Genomic DNA, 20247 nt, shown 5'->3' on the forward strand with positions numbered 1-20247 from the left:
TCTTCCAGGAGAATTCGCAGATTTCCCGTCAAAAGCCGTTTGGCTCAGCCCTGGCCAGTGTTGCTAGGTGGTTAGAGTCGTGGTCGGCAAACTGCGGCTCGAGAGCTACATGCGGCTCTTTGGCCCCTTGAGTGTGGCTCTTCCACAAAATACCACGTGTGGGCGCGCACGTACAGTGTGATTGAAACTTCCTGGCCCATGCGCAGAAGTCGGTTTTCGGCCTGGGCGAGTCTATTTTGAAGAAGTACTGTTGATATTTGGCTCTGTTGACTAATGAGTTTGCCGACCACTGGGTTAGAGCATTGACCTGAGCACTGAAGGGTTGAGGGTTCGATTCCCTGTCAAGGGCACGTACCTGGGTTGCAGATTTGGTCCCCAGTCCAGGTTGGGGCATGTGCGGGGGACAACCAATCTATGTGTCTCTCACATTTCTCTCTCTCTCTCTCTCTCTCTCTCTCTCTCTCTCTCTCTCTCTCTCTCTCTTCCTCACTCCCTCTCACTCCCTCCCTTTCACTCTCTCTAAAAATCAATAGAAAAAATACCCTCAGGTGAGGATTAACAGCAACAAAAACTGTTTGGCTCAGCTTTGGACCAGAAGGTGAAGTCTTGTAATACAAATATATGGCTTCTGGGCCTACCTCCAGAGTTCGATTTAAAAGACAAATTGTGAACTGAGCAGATTCCATAAGACAAGTTAACTTCACATGTGGAATCATGTTATAAAATGGCTCATTTCTACATACACAGGTTTGAATGTATTGTGATTAAAATTAAGTCTTTTAAAACAGCAATTGCCCAGTATAGTAATCATCACACTGGTCCATAAAGTAGGCACTAATCTCTGTACTCAGGAAGACTCAAGAATTACTACAATTCAAACTCAGAATAAAAAATCTTTTTCTTTGACAGTCTAATAGTTTTAGTTCATATATGTTTTAAAGAAAAAGTAGGCAGAGAATCATAGTGGAAGATACAGATTAGTTCTTAAATTATTTCTAGGAGTTATGATTAAAAATCTTGCTACACTCAGGATACAATATTAACACCCAGAAATCAATGGCATTTTTATATACCAATAATGAATTCTCAGAGAGAGAAAATAAAAACAACAATCCCATTTGCCATTGCTTCTTAAATGATTGAATAGAATAATAAAGCATTAATTCGTCAATTCTAAAAAGTAAAATCTTTTGTCTGTTATAATGAATATATAAATATGTTATATAGGGCAATATGGCTCTGCTGAAAAAAATATGTCTTAATATGAATTTGTTTGGCTTCCTTTGTTCATAGATTTTTTTTAAAGAACAACAAGAAAAAACTGGGAGAGAAAACTATTACTGACAAAAAAGAATTTTTTCAGAAGATAAAGGAGGTAGGAAGACAGAAATTATTATTTTTTCGATTATAATTAGATTTTCTTTTTAGTTAGTATTTTAAGTAAATGGAGAAATTTTCCAAAACTAGTTTTTTCATTAACTAATTATCATGATCAGTCACAGTAATTGATTTAAAGATTTTATTCCCTCCCAGAGCACTTTAAGTATAAAAGAAAAAATTTCTAATGTGAAGATGAATTATTTTCTTGATAACTTTTCAAGTGGATATGGTTATTTTACATTAGGAATATCCATGTCTAATGGACATTTTTATGTGAGTTAATTAGAAAAATTAGGAGCTTCTTGCTGTTGTGTAGCAACCCATATTGTACTTAATAATTTTAGTGGAATATTTGAGTCAAATTTAGACCCCAGGAGAATTCCCTAGACATTATAAAACTTAGGTCATAAGAAATATGATATGTTAAGTAAGTAATCATGGCTATAAACCAAGATTTCTCCACAAGATAGTCAATGAAGCATTTATTATGAAAGTTGAACAATTAGAGACAAAGTACAATGAAAGCTTAACAGAAACGCTTTAAATGTCATCGTTTAGGATATGATAAATCTATATATATAAAAGCCTAAGTGACCAGCTGACCCTGTGACACGCAATGACCACCAGGGGGCAGATGCTCAACACACAGGCATGGAAACATGGAACAGACTGATGAATCTCAGAGGGAAAAGGGAAGGGGAGAGGGCAGGAAGAGATTAACCAAAGATCTTATATGCATACTAGAGGCCTAGATTCATGCACCGATGGGGTCCCTTGGCCTGGCCTGCGGGGATCGGGCTGAAACCAGCTCTCCAACATCCCCTGAGGGGTCTCGGATTGTGAGAGGGCACAGGCCAGGCTGTGAGACCCCACCAGTGCATAAATCCATGCACCGGGCCTCTAGTCTATAATAATAAAAGGCTAACATACAAATAGACCAAACGATGGAACAACCGAACAACCAGTTGCTATGATGTATGCTGACCATCAGGGGGCATGTGAAGAACATGGTGGATGTTGGCCGCAGCAGGATGGTGGAGCAGGTGAGCAGGGGCTCCAGACCAAGGCGGAGTGCCGGTCTTTGTCATAGGGGCAAGCCTCTGGTGATTATTGAAAATTCTTTCCTCCTGTGCGCCACGGTCCCACCAGGTGCTCGCACCTGCTGCCGGTGCCAGCCCTGCTTGTACCTGCTGCCGGTGCCCGGTGCTGGTCCCAATCACTTGGTGCCATCAGCGGGTGCGAGCAGCGGCTACAAGCCCTGATTGCCCCTGAGGGCTTCTCTACCTCCCCCTGCTCCCGAGGGGCTATTGGAGCAGCAGCCCCCACTTACACTCGCTGACCGCGCTGGCTCTGCTCACATCTTCTGCTGGCACTGGCCCAATCGCTCTACACCATCAGTGGGTGCAAGTGGGACTAGCGCTGTCAGCACATGGGAGCGGTGGTGGGAGTAGGGCTGCTGGCAGAGAGGGGACCGGGAACGTGGTGAAAGGGGCCAGGCAGGGGCACAGAGGATGGGTTGAGACCCGCCCCTGTACCTATCACAGTTTTGTGGCCCACAGTTTCTTTCAAGGTGCACGAATTCGTGCACTGGGCCCCTAGTAAAAGCATAATATGCTAATTAGACGGGATATCCTTTCAGACAAAGCCAGGGCTGTGAGTTAAGCCTGGGTCCCAGGTGCCTGCCAGCAGCTGGAGGGAAGCCCGGGTCCCCGGTACCAGAGGCAAGACCAGGTTCCGGGTGCCAGAGGGAAGCCTGGGTCCTGGGTGCCAGAGGAAGCCAGTGTCTGCAGCTGGGGGAAGGAAGGCCTACTCTTGCATGAATTGCATTGGGCCTCTAGTATAATATAAAACAGTATATACACTATGACCCAATTTTATATGTATAAATATATATATACCGGGCCTCTAGTATATATGTATATTTATACTAGAGGCCCAGTGCACAAAAATTTGTGCACTCGGGAGGGGAGGGGGGTCCCCCAGCCCGGCCTGTGTCCTCTCGCAGTCTGGGACCCCTCGGGAGATAACGACCTGCTGGCTTAGGCCTGCTCCCAGGTGGCAGAGGGCAGGCCTAATCCCTAGGTGCAGGCCCTGGTCGGGCTCAGAGCAGGGCCGATTGGGGAGTTGGGGCGCCGCCCCCTGTCATGCACAGAGCAGGGCGGATTGGGAGGTTGCGATGCCACCCCTAGTCACACTCAGGGTAGAGCCGATTGGGGGGTTGGGGCACCGCCCTCTGTCATACTCAAGGCAGGGTCGATGGGGAGGTTGCGGTGCCACCCCCTGTCACACACAGAGCAGGGTTGATCAGGGGGTTGGGGAGCTCCCCCATGTCACACACAGCAGGGCCCATCAGGAGGTTGGGGAGCTCCCCCCTGTCACGCACAGAGTAGGGCCGATAGGGGAGTTGGGGCACTGCCCCCTGTCACACACAGAACAGGGTGGATCAGGGGGTTGGGGCGCCACCACTGTCACACTCAGGGCAGGGCCAATGGGGAGGTTATGGCTCTACCCCATCACACACAGAGCAGGGCCCGTGGGGAGGGGTGAGGGTTGGGGCGCCACACCCTGTCACACACAGAGCCGCAGGGCAATCAGGGGTTGGGGAGCTCCCCCCTATCAGGCACAGAGCATGGCTGATCATGGGGTTGGGGCGCCTTCCCCTGTCACGAACAGAGCAAGGTGGATAGGGAGGTTGTGGCCCTGCCCCCTGTCACACACAGAGCCGCAAGGTGATCAGGGGGTTTGGGCGCTGCCCCCTGTCATGCTGATCCCGGTGCCGGGAGGCATATACCCTTTTACTATATAGGATAGAGGCCTGGTGCACGGGTGGGGGCCGGCTGGTTTGCCCTGAAGGGTGTCCTGGATCAGGGTGGGGGTCCCCACTGGGGTGCCTGGCCAGTCTGGGTGAGAGGCTGAGGGCTGTTTTCAGGCTGGCGGGTGACTGAAGCTCCCAACTGTTCCTTTTTTTTCTGGGCCAGCTTTAGCTCTGAGGCTTGGCTCCAGCTCTTAGGCCTCACCTGCTGAAAGCAGGTATCTGGTTTGTTTGGGTTCTATAATCAAAACACTGTTTCAACTCCAGCTCTGAGACCCCGGCTGGCTGAAAGCAGGTTTCTGGGTTTTGTTTAGCTTCTGTATTTGTAAGAATGTTTCAAACTGCAAGCTCAGAGGCCGGCAGCTGCAGGCGGGGAACGTTGGAGTCCTCCGTCACTGAAGCAAGCAAGCCTCATGTTCACTTCAAGCTGCCTGGCTGCCGGCCGTCATCTTGGCTGGCAGTTAATTTTCATATCACCCTGATTAGCCAATGGGAAGGGTAGCAGAGTGACACCAATTTGCATGTTTCTCTTTTATTAGTGTAGACACACACACACACACACACACACACACACTAGTGGCCTGGTGCATGAAATTCGTGCACGGGGGCGGGGGTATCCCTTAGCCCAGCCTGCACCCTCTCCAATCTGGGACCCTTCGAAGGATGTCCTATATGGTTTATAGGGATTGGGCCTAAACCGGCAGTCGGATATCACTCTCACAATCTAGGACTGCTGGCTCCTAAACACTCACCTGCCTGCCTGCCTGCCTGATTGCCCCTAACCACTCTGCCTGCTGGCCTGCTCGCCCCCAGCTGCCTCCCCACTGCCGGCCTGCTCACCCCCAAATGCCCCCTGCCGGCCTGATCACCCCCAACTGCCCCCTGTGCCAGTGTACTCATCCCCATCTTCCCTCCCCACTAGCCTGCTTGCCCCCAACTGCCCCCCTGCTGGCCTGCTCACTCCAAATTGCCCCCCCTCGCTGTCCTGACACCTCCAACTGACCCCCACTGATGGCCTGCTTGCCCCCAACTGGTTCCCCTGCTGGTTTTGCCCCCAACGGCCCCGCCCCCCATCAGCCTGATCACCCACAACAGCCATCCCATCCTGGCCTGATCACCCACAACTGCCCTCCCCTCTTGGCCTCTAACCACCTCTACCTCGGCCCCGCCACCATGGCTTTGTCCAGAAGAACGTCTGGAAGGTTTCCTGGAAGGTTTCCCAGTCTAATTAGCATATTACCCTTTTATTAGTATAGATAGAGGCCTTGTGCATGGGTGGGGGCCGGCTGGTTTGCCCTGAAGGTTGTCCCAGATCAGGCTGGGGGTCCCACTGGGGTGATTGGCCAGCCTGGGTGAGGGGCTGATGGCCGTTTTCAGCCATGCCCCCTGGCGACCCAAGCTCCCAGCCTCTCCTTTTTTTTTTTTTTCAGTGCCTCCTTGAGCGGAGGCCAGGGTGGACTGGAAGCAGGTATCTGGGATTTATTTATCTTTTATAATTGAAACTTTGTAGCCTTGAATGGAGCTCAGGGCCGGCCAGAGCTTGGCTTCCTCCATCGCCGAGGGCAGCGCAAGCCTCCTGCTCACTCTAGCTCCGTGGCCACCACCATCTTAGTTGGGTTAATTTGCGTACTTGCTCCTGATTGGCTGGTGAGTGTAGCGGAGTGGTGGAGTGATGGTTAATTTGTATGTTTCTCTTTTATTAGAGTGTGTGTGTGTGTGTGTGTGTGTGTGTATACACCTTTAGGTTTGTTTGTGACCACAGACCATGGCTTGTTAGCTTCTGATTCACCCTTCGCCAGAGAGGGAAGCTCTTTGGGACCCCAGACAATGTGATGGGAGATTTATCAGACTCAACACCTGGATGAGCTCCAAGTGTTGGCTTTTGTCCCCCTTGTCATGTAAGAAAACCAAAACTCAGTTTCCACATGTTTTCTTCCATATCTGTAAATGTCCTAAGGGTACAAAGGACTTTTCAGTGCTAGATTTACCACTATGGATTCTTGCTTTCTTATTGAATTAGACCTAGAAATTCCTCATCATCTTGTTAGTTCTTCAACACTTAAGGATTTTTTTTCATCCAGCTATTTTAGCAATCCTCAGCCAGAAGGTTATTTTGAACTGAATACTAAATCTATCTTTTTCACCTCATTTGATGGAATTCAACAGAGACATCCAAACACAAAGTTTTTACCTCTTTCAGACCACTAAAAAGTACTCCTTTTTTTTCCTTAAGTAGAAATATTTAACAAGAAGCAAGCATAATATCCAGTGAAAGAGGTTTTGAGCAAGAACTTCTGTTGCTATTATACTTCACCTCCCCAGTGTAGTTCATCTTCTGGAAAAAAGACATACGTCATAAAGTGAATGATCCCGGTTTAGTAATCCCAGTTTGTATTTCAGTATGAATTATTACTCTGTGGTTTTGCATCAGTGTTTATTACCTTTCTACACTTTTGACATAAGTTATAGAAGAAGCCCCACAGTGTATAATTGGATAGTTGATATAGAATTCAATCACTCACTATTTGTGGCATAGTCATTGTTTGCTAAGCAATATGCTCAGTGCTCTAGCGAGTTGCCCACCTGACTCTAACTCCCCTCAAAGGAACTGTGAAGCAGGTCCTCTACTTCAGTTATTTTGTATGTGTTTTTTTCTAGATGAATGAAAAAATATACAAAGCTCAGTTAGAAAACAAAGATCTACAAGAGAAATTGCAGACTCTTACCAGACAATATAAGATTGTCTTACAGGAGGAAAATAAAGTTTTTATGCAAAAAAAGAAAATACAAGAAGAGTATGTTTCTATTTCTGATCCATATATGAGTCAACATACTGTAGTTATGGGGTGCTTTCCTTGCTGTCAAAGTGGTAACCCTTCACCTGAACTTATTCTGGTTTTAAAACCTATTGACACTTAGATAAAGTACTTTCCATTACAGGCGTGTTCCTATCAATGTGTGGAAATGTGAACAAGATCATAACCTTCCTATTATTCTTTCTGCAAGTTAGAGACAAAAAAACAAACAAACCACTTTTTATAAAATGCTTACATCTTGTTTAATCCCATTGAGATAGGTATTTTGATCCCCATTTTTTGGATGGGAAAATCGAGGTTCATTAACAGGTAAAGTTTCTTTTCAAGGTCACACCCCTGGGAAGAGGTAGACCCAGTAATCAAAATTGGCTCTAACTGGTTTGGCTCAGTGGATAGACCATCAGCCCACAGATCCAAGAGTGCCCAGCGTGATTCTGGTCAAGGATATACCTTGGTTGTGGGTTTGATTCCCCAGTAGGGGGCGTGCAGGAGGCAGCTGATTGATGTTTCTCTCTCATCAATGTTTCTCTCTCTCTTTCTCTCTGTAAAATCGATAAAATATATCAAAATTGGTCTGATCGACCCCTTTACCTTTCACAAAAGAATACGGCAGAATTAATAAATGTAGTAGGAGAGACACACACATTCAGAGGAATAAAGTACTATACAGCTGTTCTTATTGTTTTATGGTTACTATTATAATTAGTGCTTTTTTCATAGCTTGGGAATTTTCATAACTTTAGATTTAGCCACGACATGCAGAAAGACTTTGTTTCTATTTTTACTGATTCATTGGGAAAATTCATTAGGTCAATAGTTTATGAACTGAATTTTCCAAACTACTTTTGAAAGTTTTAGTGATGGCATATTTTCTCATGCTGAGGATTTGAAAAATGATTATTTAAACCTTTAAAATATGATAGCTCTGTGTTTTTTTTATGGTAGAAACAAAAAACAACTGAAATTTATTGCTGAGAAAGAAAACTTCCTGTCACAAAGAAAAGTAGACATCAAAAATATGGAAGAAGGACTTGTCACGCTTTCTGAACTTTATCGGTATGTTTGTTGCCTTTGAAATTTTTAATCTTCATTCCTCTCTGCATTTTAAAAAAATAAATAGTAATAACAAATATATGTCCATTTCTAATCTCCTACAAAAAAGGAGGTTTATAATTCAGTCTCTTTGTTTAACAATCCTGAACAGTCATTATCATTGAATCTTTCATTGAAAAGGCAGACAGGTTCTAAGTTCTATACAAGTTGCTGAACATGAGGAGTGGACAAGTTAGGGATCTAGTGACAAGAATGTGCCCAAATGTTATTTCAGCACTGACCCCCTGAGATGTTCATTTCTACCATTCTAAATCACTCTAATTGCTATTTTAATTTTTTCTGATTAAAAAAGTAATGCCTATACCTGATTTTAAAATTCAAATGAAGAAATTTGTAACTTCAAGAGTAAGTTACCGAAATCTCTCCACAGAAATAATTACTGTTAACAGTTTGCTATACATGGTTTCTAATATCTATATACTAGAGGCCCAGTGCACAAAAATTTGTGCACTGGGAGGGGGGAGGGGAGGGGGGTCCCTCAGCCCGCCTGTGCCCTCTCGCAGTCTGGGACCCCTCGGGAGATAACAACCTGCTGGCTTAGGCCTGCTCCCAGGTGGCAGAGGGCAGGCCCAATCCCTAGGTGCAGCCCCTGGTCGGGCTTAGAGCAGGGCCAATTGGGGAGTTGGGGCGCCGGCCCCTGTCATGCACAGAGCAGGGCGTATTGGGAGGTTGCGATGCCATCCTCAGTCATGCTCAGGGTAGGGCCGATTGGGGGGTTGGGGCACCGCCCCCTGTCACACTCAAGGCAGGGTCGATGGGGAGGTTGCGGCGCCACCCCCTGTCACGCACAGAGCAGGGCCAATCAGGGGGTTGGGGAGCTCCCCCCTGTTATGCAAAGAGCAGGGCCCATCAGGGGGTTGGGGAGCTCCCCCCTGTCACGCACAGAGCAGGGCCCATCAGGGGGTTGAGGAGCTCCCCCCTGTCACGCACAGATTAGGGCCAATAGGGGAGTTAGGGCATCACCCCCTGTCACACACAGAGCAGGGCCTGTGTGTGGGGGGGGGGGGGGGGGAGGAGGGGGCGCCACACCCTGTCACACACAGAGCTGCAGGGTGATCAGGGGGTTTGGGTGCTGCCCCCTGTCACGCTGATCCGGTGCCAGGAGGCCTCACGGCTCCGCTGATCCCGGTGCTGGGAGGCATATTACCCTTTTACTATATAGGATAGAGGCCTGGGGGCCGGCTGGTTTGCCCTGAAGGGTGTCCTGGATCAGGGTGGGGGTCCCCACTGGGGTGCCTGGCCAGTCTGGGTGAGGAGCTGAGGGCTGCTTTCAGGCTGGCAATTGACTGAAGCTCCCAACCACTCCTTTTTTTCTTTTTCTTTTTCTTTTTTTTATTCTGGGCCAGCTTTAGCTCTGGCTCTAGCTCTGAAGCTTCCGCTGCTATAATCGAAACAATGTATAACTCTAACTCTGAGATCCCGGCTGGCTGAAAGCTGGTTTCTATTTTTGCAACATAGTTTCTTAGAGTTGTAGCTCAGAGGCCGGCAAGGTAGGTGGGAAACGTTGCAGTCTGCAGTCACTGGAGCAAGCAAGCCTCATGTTCGCTTCCAGCTGCCTGGCTGCCGGCCGCCATCTTGGCTGACAGTTAATTTGCATAAGGATATGCTGATTAGCCAATGGGAAGGGTAGCGGTCGTACCCCAATTACCATGTTTCTCTTTTATTAGTGTAAATATAAAAGCCTAGCCAACTGAATGAGTGAACAACCGGTCATCCAGTCGCTATGATGCACACTGACCACCGGGGGCAGACGCTCGGCAGGAGCTATCCCCTGGTGGTCTGTACGCTCCCACAGCAGGAGCACTACTCAGCCAGCAGCTGGGCTCACAGCTGGCAAGCCCACCTGCCGCAGTGCAAGCTTCTCCCGCCTCCACAGCAGTGCTACCAAGTGGCAGCAACAGCAGGTGCATCAGGGCTGGAATGAGTGGGAGTGGCACCTGGCCCCGGCTCAGGCTTCTCCCCAGCCACCTGCAGGGATGCGGGGATCATGCTGAAACTGGAAGCCCAACATCCCCCAGGGGTCCCAGATTGAGAAAGGGCACAGTCCAGGCCCCGGCACCCCACTGGTGCATGAATCCATGCACTGGGCCTCTAGTATATTTATGTTTATCTATACATAATATGTACATACTAGAGGGGTCTCTCGGCCTGGCCTGTGACCCCTCGGGGGATGCCGGAGAGCTGGTTTCACCTGATCCCTGCAGGCCAGGCTGAGGGGCCCCACTGGTGCATGAATCCATGCACCAGGCTTCTAGTATGCATATAAAATCTTTGGTTAATCTCTTCCTGCCCTCCCCCATTCCCCTTCCCTCTGAGATTCATCAGTCTGTTCCATGTTTCCATCAGTCTGTTCCTCGATTTCCCTCTGGTGGTCATTGCGCATCATAACTACCACCCTGTTGGCTGGTTGCTTAGGCTTTTATATATATAGAATACAGGCCTGGTGTGTGAAATTCGTGCTTGGGTAGGGCCCCTAGGCCTGGCCAGCTATCAGAGTTGATCTGTGGGGCTCCTGCTCCCACCCACCTTGGCTGGCTTGGCACCACCCACTGGCCCCGCCCCCCACTGCTGGTTGGGGTCTGTGGGCTGGGGGCAGCTCCTGCATTGAGTGTCTGCCCCATGGTGGTCAGTGGGCGTCATAGCGACGGGTCGTTCTGCCAGTCATTCTGCTGTTCGGTTGATTTGCATATTAGGGTTTTATATAGCTAGATATATGCATTTATTTACTCAAAACTTGGGTTGCAGTCTTTTGTAATTGGATTTTTCCCACTTAAAATTATATCTGGGTAACTTACACAATATCATAGGTCAGTTATATCTCAATAAAGCTGGAAAAATTATATCTGAGAGAATAAAAAACCATGGTTGGTGAAAGTTATGGGATTCTTTGCACTGATTTTGACACTTACCTGTTGAGTTTAAAACTATTTAAAAATAAAGAAAAAATCATATCTACAGGACCTCTTTCCTCATTCTTTTCTTTAACTGCATAGTATTTCTTCTGCAGATTATGCTGTATTTTATTTAACTAATACTTTGTTGATGGACATTTTTTTCTGTTTCCTATATTACTAACAATTTTCAAAGTTAACATTAACATATCTCTGTCCACCTATGTGACTATTTCTCTTTTTAAAAATGTTTTATTGTTTAATGTATTACATAAGTCTCCCAAATTAACCTCTCCCTGGTCGCCCCCAATCCCCAGAACATGCCCTCACCAGCCCCCCTTCCATCTGTGTCCATTGGTTATGCTCATATGCATGCATACAAGTCCTTTGGTTGCTCTCTTACCCCCTCACCCCTGCCTTCCCTCATAGGTTGGACAGTCTGTTCGATGCTTCTATGATGTTGGTTCTATTTTTGTTCATCAGTTTATGTTCAGTATATTCCACAAATGAGTGAGATCATGTGGTATTTTTCTTTCATTGACTGGCTTATTTCACTTAGCATAAAGCTCTCCATTTCCATCCATGCTGTTGCAAATGGTAAGAATCCATTCTTGCCGAAACCGGTTTGGCTCAGTGGATAGAGCGTCGGCCTGCAGACTGAAAGGTCCCAGGTTCGATTCTGGTCAAGGGCATGTACCTGGGTTTCAGGCATATCCCCAGTAAGAGATGTGCACGATGTTTCTAACTCTCTATCTCTCTCCCTTCCTCTCTGTAAAAAATCAATAAAATATATATTTTTAAAAAGAATCCATTCTTTTTTACAGCAGTGTAGTATTTCATTGTGTAGATGTTCCACAGTTTTCTAATCCACTCATCTGCTGATGGGCACTTAGGCTGTTTCCAAATCTTAGCTATTGTAAATTGTGCTGCTATGAACATAGGGGTGCATAGATCCTTCCTGATTGGTGTTTCTGTGTTTTGGGGATATATTCCTAGAAATGGGATTACTGGGAAAATGGCAGCTCCATTTTTAATTTTTTGAGGAAATGCCACACTGTTTTTCCACAGTGGCTGCACCAGTCTGCATTCCCACCAGCAATGAAGGAGGGTTCCTTTTTCTCCACATCCTCACCAGCACTTGTCGTTTGTTGATTTGTTGATGATAGCCATTCTGACAGGTGTGAGATGGTACCTCATTGTTGTTTTGATTTGCATCTCTTGGATGATTAGTGACTTTGAGCATGTCTTTATATGTCTCTTGGCCTTCTGTATGTCATTTTTTTTTAAATAAAAAAAGTGTCTATTTAGGTCCTTTGCCCATTTTTTGATTGGATTGTATATCTTCCTTTTGTTAAGTTGTATGAGTTCCCTATAAATTTTGGAGATTAAACCCTTATTAGAGATAACATTGGCAATATGTTCTCCCATGCAGTGGGCTTTCTTATTGTTTTGTTGATGGTTTCCTTTGCTATGCAGAAGCTTTTTATTTTGATGTAGTTCCATTTGTTTATTTTCTCCATTGCCCTAGGAGTTGTATCAGTAAAGATATTGCTATGACAAATGTCTGCTATTTTGCTATCTATGGATTCTTCTAAGATTTTTATGGTTCCCCACCTTACATTTAAGTCCTTTATCCATTTTGAGTTTATTTTTGTGTATAGTGTAAGTTGGTGTTCTAGTTTCATTTTTTTTTTTTTTTTTGCATGTATCTGTCCAATTTTCCCAACACCATTTACTGAAGAGACTGTCTTGAATCCATTGTATGCTCTTGCCTCCTTTGTCAAATATTAATTCAGTATAGTGGCATGGGTCTATATCTGGGTTATCTGTTCTGTTCCATTGGTCTATATGTCTGTTCTTATGCCAGTAGCAGGCAGTTTTGAGAACAGTGGCGTTGTAATATAGCTTGATATCTGTTATTTGTGATCCCTCCAACTTTGTTCTTTTTTCTCAAGATTGCTGCAGCTATTCGGGGTCTTTTTTTATTCCAGATGAATTTTTGGAGATTTTGTTCAAGGTCTTTGAAGTATGCCGTTGGTATTTTAATGGGGATTGCATTGACTCTATAGATTGCTTTGGGTAGTATGGACATTTTATTGATGTTAATTCTACCAATCCATGAGCACAGTATATTCTTCCACTTGTTTATGTCTTCTTCTATCTCTTTTTTCAGCATGGCTAGTTCTTTATAATAAATCCTAAAAGTTGAATTCCTGGGTCAAAGAGGGTTATGTATTTTTTATTTTTATAATTATGAAATGCCCTATGTAAATATTCTATCATTTTACACTCACTAATACTGGGCATAAAGCAACTTATACTGTCTTTGGGCACATGATCAAGACTAACAACAGGCAATAATAATGAATGGTATATAACTGAAGAATAGCCTGAATTATTAAGAAACAATCAAAGAAGGGTGAAGGGAAGTAAAGGAGTTCTTCTTTGTTATATAAAGATTTAAAACTGTAGGCCTTTAAAAGCAAATCAGATTTTTTCTCTTTGCTTATCAAATGGGGGAATAATATCGCCACTCATAGAGAGATAAATAACTTGAATATAGGATACTGAAGAGACTAACTTACAGAAAACTAAGATGGGTGGTGATGAAACTTTGACATATATCAACAGAAAGGTGGAGCGGGCAGGAAGTGTAGCTTTCTGGTTGCATGTCCATATATTGTTAAATCATATTTTTAAACATCTATTTTTCATTATGTGAGCCTCAGAAAAGAAACTATAAACCCTTCACTATAGAGAGCAGGAAAATAGAACCGGGTTGATCGAGGTTTTACGTTCCTTGTTAATAATGCAAATTTACAATGAATTATTGTGTCATCATTACTCTGATCACCAGGAAGCTCAGAGCCAAATACTGGCATCCATTAAGGTTTTTTTTTCTATTACTGTTGCTTTATTTTAAACTAGTCAACCCCTGTGGGAATTAAATTTAAAATGTAAATAAATAAAATCAATAACATTGGGGCAAATTATAAAGAACCCTGCAGTTCCAGGGGAGGGTATTATGTTTATTTTGGTAAGAAATTGATTTCAAATAGAGAAGAAAAAAAAACATGAGCACAGTGTGTTTTTAGTTTATTTAACAGTATTTCCTATTCTAAGTTGCATTTGTCAATATTTCTATCTTTTAAAAAGGTATAAAGTCTCATTTTACTTATGCGGCCTTTCACTCATCACTGTGCACGATGGAGCACTTAGGGAATAAAGGGAATGAAAATAATAAAGGCTTCTGATGTCTATGTTAGAGCCCTCACATTTTTATCCATTTCAGGTTCACCAGAAAAATCTTCCATCCTGAATACTATTTACCCCTAGTTCAAGCATTTCTATTGACGTTCTGAATTAAACATTGTAGCAAATCGGAACTAATCTAGAATTCAGAGATCCTCACCGGTTTGTTGACTCTGACTCCTCCTACTTCAGGGTGCTGTTTCCCTTCATCTGTGGGCAGCGAGTCTGCCTCCGTCACAGGGGTCCCGACTGGCTGTTCTGTTCCCCAGTGTCTTTACAAACAGTGAGGTCCTTTCCTTGGTGGGATTGCCCCTCCGTTCCGGCAACCCACGTGTCTCCTCCTGTCAAACAGGAACCTCCAATAATCTTTCTCCAGCTGCATCCCCAGAGTCTGTTCCCTCTCCTCGGAGATCCAGCTTGATACTTGCAAACTCGGTGTGTGCTTGCACAGAATCTCTTATCTTTCTGTCATTCTGCGACTAAATTCTTCAGTGGCTTCACAAGGTTTGTTTCGTGTCCCAATTAAGCAATAACCTTATTGCGCATAAGATTTATACATAAATTTTTATATATTCTAACAGCTCCTATAAATAAATGCCAAATCCAGTATCTTTTTCATGTTTTTAGAGCAACACAGGAAGTCTATCAGAAGCACATAGAAATCCTGAGTGAAAACCTGGAAAGAGAAATTCAGAGATGGTAAAGAAAACCAGTTCCTTTGTGTATGTTATTTAGTATCTGAATGAACAGTGCCCCAAAGTAGGGAGGAAATCAGAGTACTTGTTGGTTGCTAGAATCCAAGAAACTGATTTTCTTAAGCTAAATTGTGTGAGTTCTGGATCTACATGTATGTACGTAAGTGTGTATATAAATGTGTATGTGTGTGCGCGCGCGCGCGTGCATATTTTTTGGCTCTGACCAGAACCAAAGTTTTCCATTTCAATCGAGTAAAGTCACAAAATAGTAAAAGTGAAATTGCCAAGATTTGTGTAATGCCTTTTGCACATCCAGGCCTCGTGGGGACAGCAGGGGATGTGCAGGGACAGAGAAGCGGTGGGAGTACAAGCTCTGCAGAGGGGTGACCCTGATGGCTCTACCTCTAACTCACTCTGGGATCACAGCTCAGTTATTTCATTATCTCTCTGCTCCCATCCCTGTAAAGGGGGGAATGGTAGTAGTGCCGCCCCGTCATGGTAAATGTCATGATCCGTGTAAAGTATTTGGATCAGCACCTGGCATCGAAGAAGCGCTTGGGAAAACATAACTCTATTTTTTTTATTGTTGTGGTCATTGGTAATAATATGATGTGTATAAGACTTGAATGGCACATTCTGGCTCCCAATTATTTAGCTTTTCTATGTTGTGGTGGAGAGAAATTTGAGAACCTAGAAGCTTGAAATCCCTCATTAGCACTTTGGGTCATTTAGGTACTTCCATGACTCTTCTGCCTGGGCCTCTCTTTTCTTCCACTGCCCCCGCACCTTTCCCATTTCTCTCCTCTCCTAAAGGAGGCAAGCTGCCAAGTGTGGTTTGTCCGCTGTCCTATTGGATGGGCCCACTGAGCATCTTACTTTTTTTTATTATTGATTTTTTTTTTTTTTTTTACAGAGAGGAAGAGAGAAGGAGAGGGATAGAGAGTTAGAAACATCGATGAGAGAGAAACATTGATTCAGCTGCCTCCTGCACACTCCCTACTGGGGATGTGCCCACAACCAAGGTACATGCCCTTGACCGGAATCGAACCTGGGACCCTTCAGTTCGCAGGCCCACGCTCTATCCACTGAGCCAAACCGGTCAGGAAAGAGCGTCTTACTTTGAAGCAACGTGCAGATCCGGCATTGAGGCAGTCAACGTTTTGTCTTATTTTTTTTTTTAGCTAATGTGGAGCCTGCATCGCCAACAGTACAAACGGTTTTGTGTGATCGGAGATTTTATTTTGCTTTGCATCCCTTCATCTGTTCAGTAGACTGTTCTGTCAACTTAATGACGACATAAAATTGTCCCAATCTTTTTGTTCTAATCGCTAGTGTTCTGACTCAGTGGAAAATAGCTTGTTTGATGAAAAGACATGGACGTTGGCTACTCAGGATGAAAGAAGAATTAGACGCTCTTATGGATCAAATCAAGATCGCAGAAGATAGACGCAGTGAGTTAATAGAAGAGGTAAGGAAACGCAACAGACTTAGTATTCGTTTCCTATATTGCATATCAGTCATTGTCCTTCAGTATTAAGTTTAACTCAAAGATATTTTCCTTTCAGCTGACTTCAAGCTTAGGGTGAACTATGTAATCTTCCTAAGAAATATATCCATTTGCTGTGTATTAGCTATAGGAATTTAGCAAACGAAGTGGCAGTTTTCTCCTGTGATCAGACACTTGATTGTTTTTTAGGAATTTGTTTCTAAAAATAAAGAGATCAAACATCATTTATTTAACTTCCATATTTACCCTCTGCCCACCCTCCACCATTCACTGACCCCATTCTCCATTTCCTCGTGTCATTTATAAATACTATTTGTCGAAGAAATTCATCTCTGAAGTGGTTACTGAGAAATAATGACCTGAAATCAGAGCCAAGTCTCATGCAAAGAGATATTCATTTACCTGGTTGTTGGAAAAAATCCAAGGATGACTGCTACTAGACAAATGACAAATCTTTTTTTCCCCCCTCATTAGACCAGTGTTACAGAAAAAGAGATCACTGAAAATTTGGTACAGATTAAAAAAGTTACATTAGATTTAAAACGAACAGAGATGGAATTTGTCGTCAATGAAAAAAAGTTAATTCAAGAATTGAGCAAATATGAGGTAAATTTTATTTTACATCTAAGAATAATTATAGAGGGCTGTGTGCCGGGAAAGGGGTAGATGTTCCATGCTCCTCTAATTAGTTAAATATAAGACAAGTCTTTTCGTGTGAAGAAAACTACATTTCATTCTGAATCTTCCTTCTTTTCCTAAAAAGGAAATAGAGCAGCCAGAAATATTGTTGTACTGACTTGGGAACTGCCCAGAGCTGACCTGGGATAGACCAGGGTGTGGATGCTGGTGGAGGTGGATAAAAGGGGACCCGACGTACCCAGGGCACCCAGAAACAACACAAACTACGCCTTCTCAAGGTGGCGGCGTGACCTTGAAAGGCCAGGGTGTGTTTCTTGGAGCCTGGCATTGGTAGAGAAGTTGAGGAGAGAAGAGATGGTGGTAGGAGCCTTCCTGACCTGATTTGGTTTGAAGCGGGAAAGAGGCCCGGCAACACCAAACAGTTCGTGTTTGAAGGCAGCAGTCCCTTGCTGTAGCGGTGGAGTAGGGAGCCCTTACATTTCAAAGTTTAGATCTGACCCTGGTCCAAGCCTATTTCCCCCCCGGCCCCCCCACCCCCCTCAGGTACTTATTCCCCGCCACCTCATCCAGAAGCCTCTGCAGAGAACTAATCCAAGAAGAGCCACTTCTAATATGAGTGACAGGCAAGAAGCAGGCATACCTCCCGCACAAAAAATGCTGTGAGGAGAACAAACTAAAGGCGGAGCAGAGCGTCCCTGCAAATGAAGAGCACGCAGAAAAGTGACGCTGCCACAGATGAAAACTGGGATCAAACGTTCTTTCCTGAATTAAAAAAAATGTAACTTCGCAGGGCTGTGCAGGAAAGTCAGCAATTCGGGAGCACAGGCACTGGGGCAGAGATGTCAGAGGGCTGGCCAGGCGTAGGGAGAGGTGACGTGGCAAGCGGCACAAGGCAGGGAGCAGATGGCAGAGAGCGCGGCACAGAATGACACAGAACCAGAGGGGACGGTGGGGAGCGGTGGGTGGGAGCACTTCTCTGTTGGTTGTACCACATCTGCGTGCGAGGTATTCTTCTAGATCAGGGGTGGGCAAACTTTTTGACTCGAGGGCCACAATGGGTTCTTAAACTGCACCGGAGGGCCGGAACAAAAGCATGGATGGAGTGTTTGTGTGAACTAATATAAATTCAAAGTAAACATCATTACATAAAAGGGTACGGTCTTTTTTTTTTAGTTTTATTCATTTCAAACGGGCCGGATCCGGCCCGCGGGCCGTAGTTTGCCCACGGCTGCTCTAGATGCTCACAGAAAACAAAAAAACAACAGAGCTTGGCCTTTCAAACGCCCAGTGGGGGGAGTTTGAAGAGAAACAAGATAAACAAAGAGAACATGTAGTAGATTCGATGATGATGAATGCTATAGAGAAAAAGAAAGCGGGGACATGGGCTGGAGTGTGCGCTGTTTTGAATAGGGTAGTCAGAGAGGGCCCGCCCTGCAGGCGTCAGGGAGCTTGCCGTGGAGAAGGCTGTAGGAGGCGGTGCCGGGCAGAGGGCACGCTGAGCATGAAGGTCTGAGGCAGGGCTGTCCTACCTGAGGAACAGAAAGGGGACAGGTGGCTGGAGCAGAAATGGGGACAATAGGAATGAATTAATGCATGCACACACCTCCTTATCTCCCCACCCCCCGCCCCGCTATTCTTCTGTAGAGAACATTGTACAGATAACACACAATTGAGTTTTTTCACACTGCAGTCTGAAGAAATTTTCTCCTGATTCTGCACTGTGACATTTTTAAATCATGGTGGTGTGTGTGTGTGTGTGTGTGTGTGTGTGTTCCTATATTTATTTATAAGGATTTTAATGGCAATTTAGAAGGGGACATAGGCTGGTGTGTTAATTAGGGTGTAAGCAAGCTGCTTGTATCAAAGAGATGCCAAAACACAGCAAACATATGCAAGGTGTATCGTGCAGGGTTAGCAAGCCTCTCTCTATTGGGAAGTGGCCCGTGGCTGAACGTGTTGGCTTCCTGCCCTGGTAGCCTGATAAAGGGGCACTGGCAGCTGTAGGGTCAGGTAGCACAGCTAGTGTAGAAAAGCCCCCTGGTGGGTGTGCTGCATCTTGACTGGGAGCCTTAACTGGTGGGAAATCATGACATCGGGCTCTCCTGGGTTTGGTGCCGCATTTAAGCGGGCATGTCCCTTGCGGGGACCTAGAAGGTTTGCCCAAGAGATGCTGGTCCTCTCTGAACCTGGCACTCTAGTACCCACCCGTGCCGGTCTCTTTCCCCTCATCTGAGTTTATCTCTTTGGTGGGGTCGAAGGGCACTGGCCTCTGGTCAGCTGTGTTTTAGGGCGCCTCCTGCTGGGGAAGCATGTCTATTGCTGCCCTGCTGGCACTCGGGGTCAAGTACGGCCTATTGAAACCTTAAGAGCCTGTGTATTGAGTTGAGAAGACCCACTGGTCTGGTCTTTGCAGCAGGAGAGACCGTTCTTTCTCTTTCTCGGTAGAGGCTCAAGGGGAGCAATCCCGGGTGGGAGGGGCTGGCCCACCTGCTCAGCATATGGCTAACACCTGCGGGTCCAGGTGGCAGCTTTCATTCTCATCCTCTCCAGCCAGGGGAGGGGGGAAGGGGCCAAGGGGGCACATGCCCCTTCTTGCTGCAGGGGCGAGGCCCAGAAGTGGCACGAACCATTTCTGCTCACATACTCGTTGGTCACACCCACCTGCAAGGGAAACAGAGAAACCCCTGTAGCTGGCAGCCATATGCTCTGCTGAACTCCGGCGTCCTGAGGTTCAAGGACAGGAGAACGGATAGTGAATGTCAGCTGGCCGCCTCTGCCTTCGTCACCATTTTAAACTTATCCTGACTTTCTAGAAAAAAAAAATTACTCCATTTGAAATGAAACGAAACCTGAGATCGAATAGTAAGCAGGCAAATTCATGCTTTGCTTTGGACACTTTGTGCCCATTTGCGGTAGAACAAGCATGTCAAACTCACAGGCTAACACGGGCCAAATAAACAAGGTTTAAGTTTCTGTGGGCCACAGAAACACAAAAGCTTCAATTTTCATAGAAACATAGGTTTATGTCGATAGAGACATGCTGAATACAAAGGGCTGAAATAAATGAGTAATTGTTAACATAAAATAATAGAACATCTTAATAAAAGTTAATATTTTTCTTGAACATTAACTTACCAGACTC

General features: G+C 45.2%; 1 protein-coding gene across 1 annotated transcript in view; it reads left to right on the top strand.

Moving 5' to 3' along the window:
- Positions 1-20247, top strand: part of CCDC175 (coiled-coil domain containing 175) — a 60194-nt gene that overhangs the window by 25893 nt on the left and 14054 nt on the right. The window contains exons 8-13 of the mRNA XM_070419001.1: positions 1294-1375; positions 6851-6987; positions 7954-8064; positions 14892-14963; positions 16292-16427; positions 16941-17072. Of these exons, the coding sequence (XP_070275102.1) occupies positions 1294-1375; positions 6851-6987; positions 7954-8064; positions 14892-14963; positions 16292-16427; positions 16941-17072 (670 nt within the window). The remainder of the gene's footprint in view (positions 1-1293; positions 1376-6850; positions 6988-7953; positions 8065-14891; positions 14964-16291; positions 16428-16940; positions 17073-20247) is intronic.

This window comes from Myotis yumanensis, unplaced genomic scaffold, assembly GCF_028538775.1.
Source record: "Myotis yumanensis isolate MYYU_CA2020_CCGP unplaced genomic scaffold, mMyoYum1.0.hap1 SCAF_1, whole genome shotgun sequence".
NCBI classification, from domain to species: Eukaryota; Metazoa; Chordata; class Mammalia; order Chiroptera; family Vespertilionidae; genus Myotis; species Myotis yumanensis.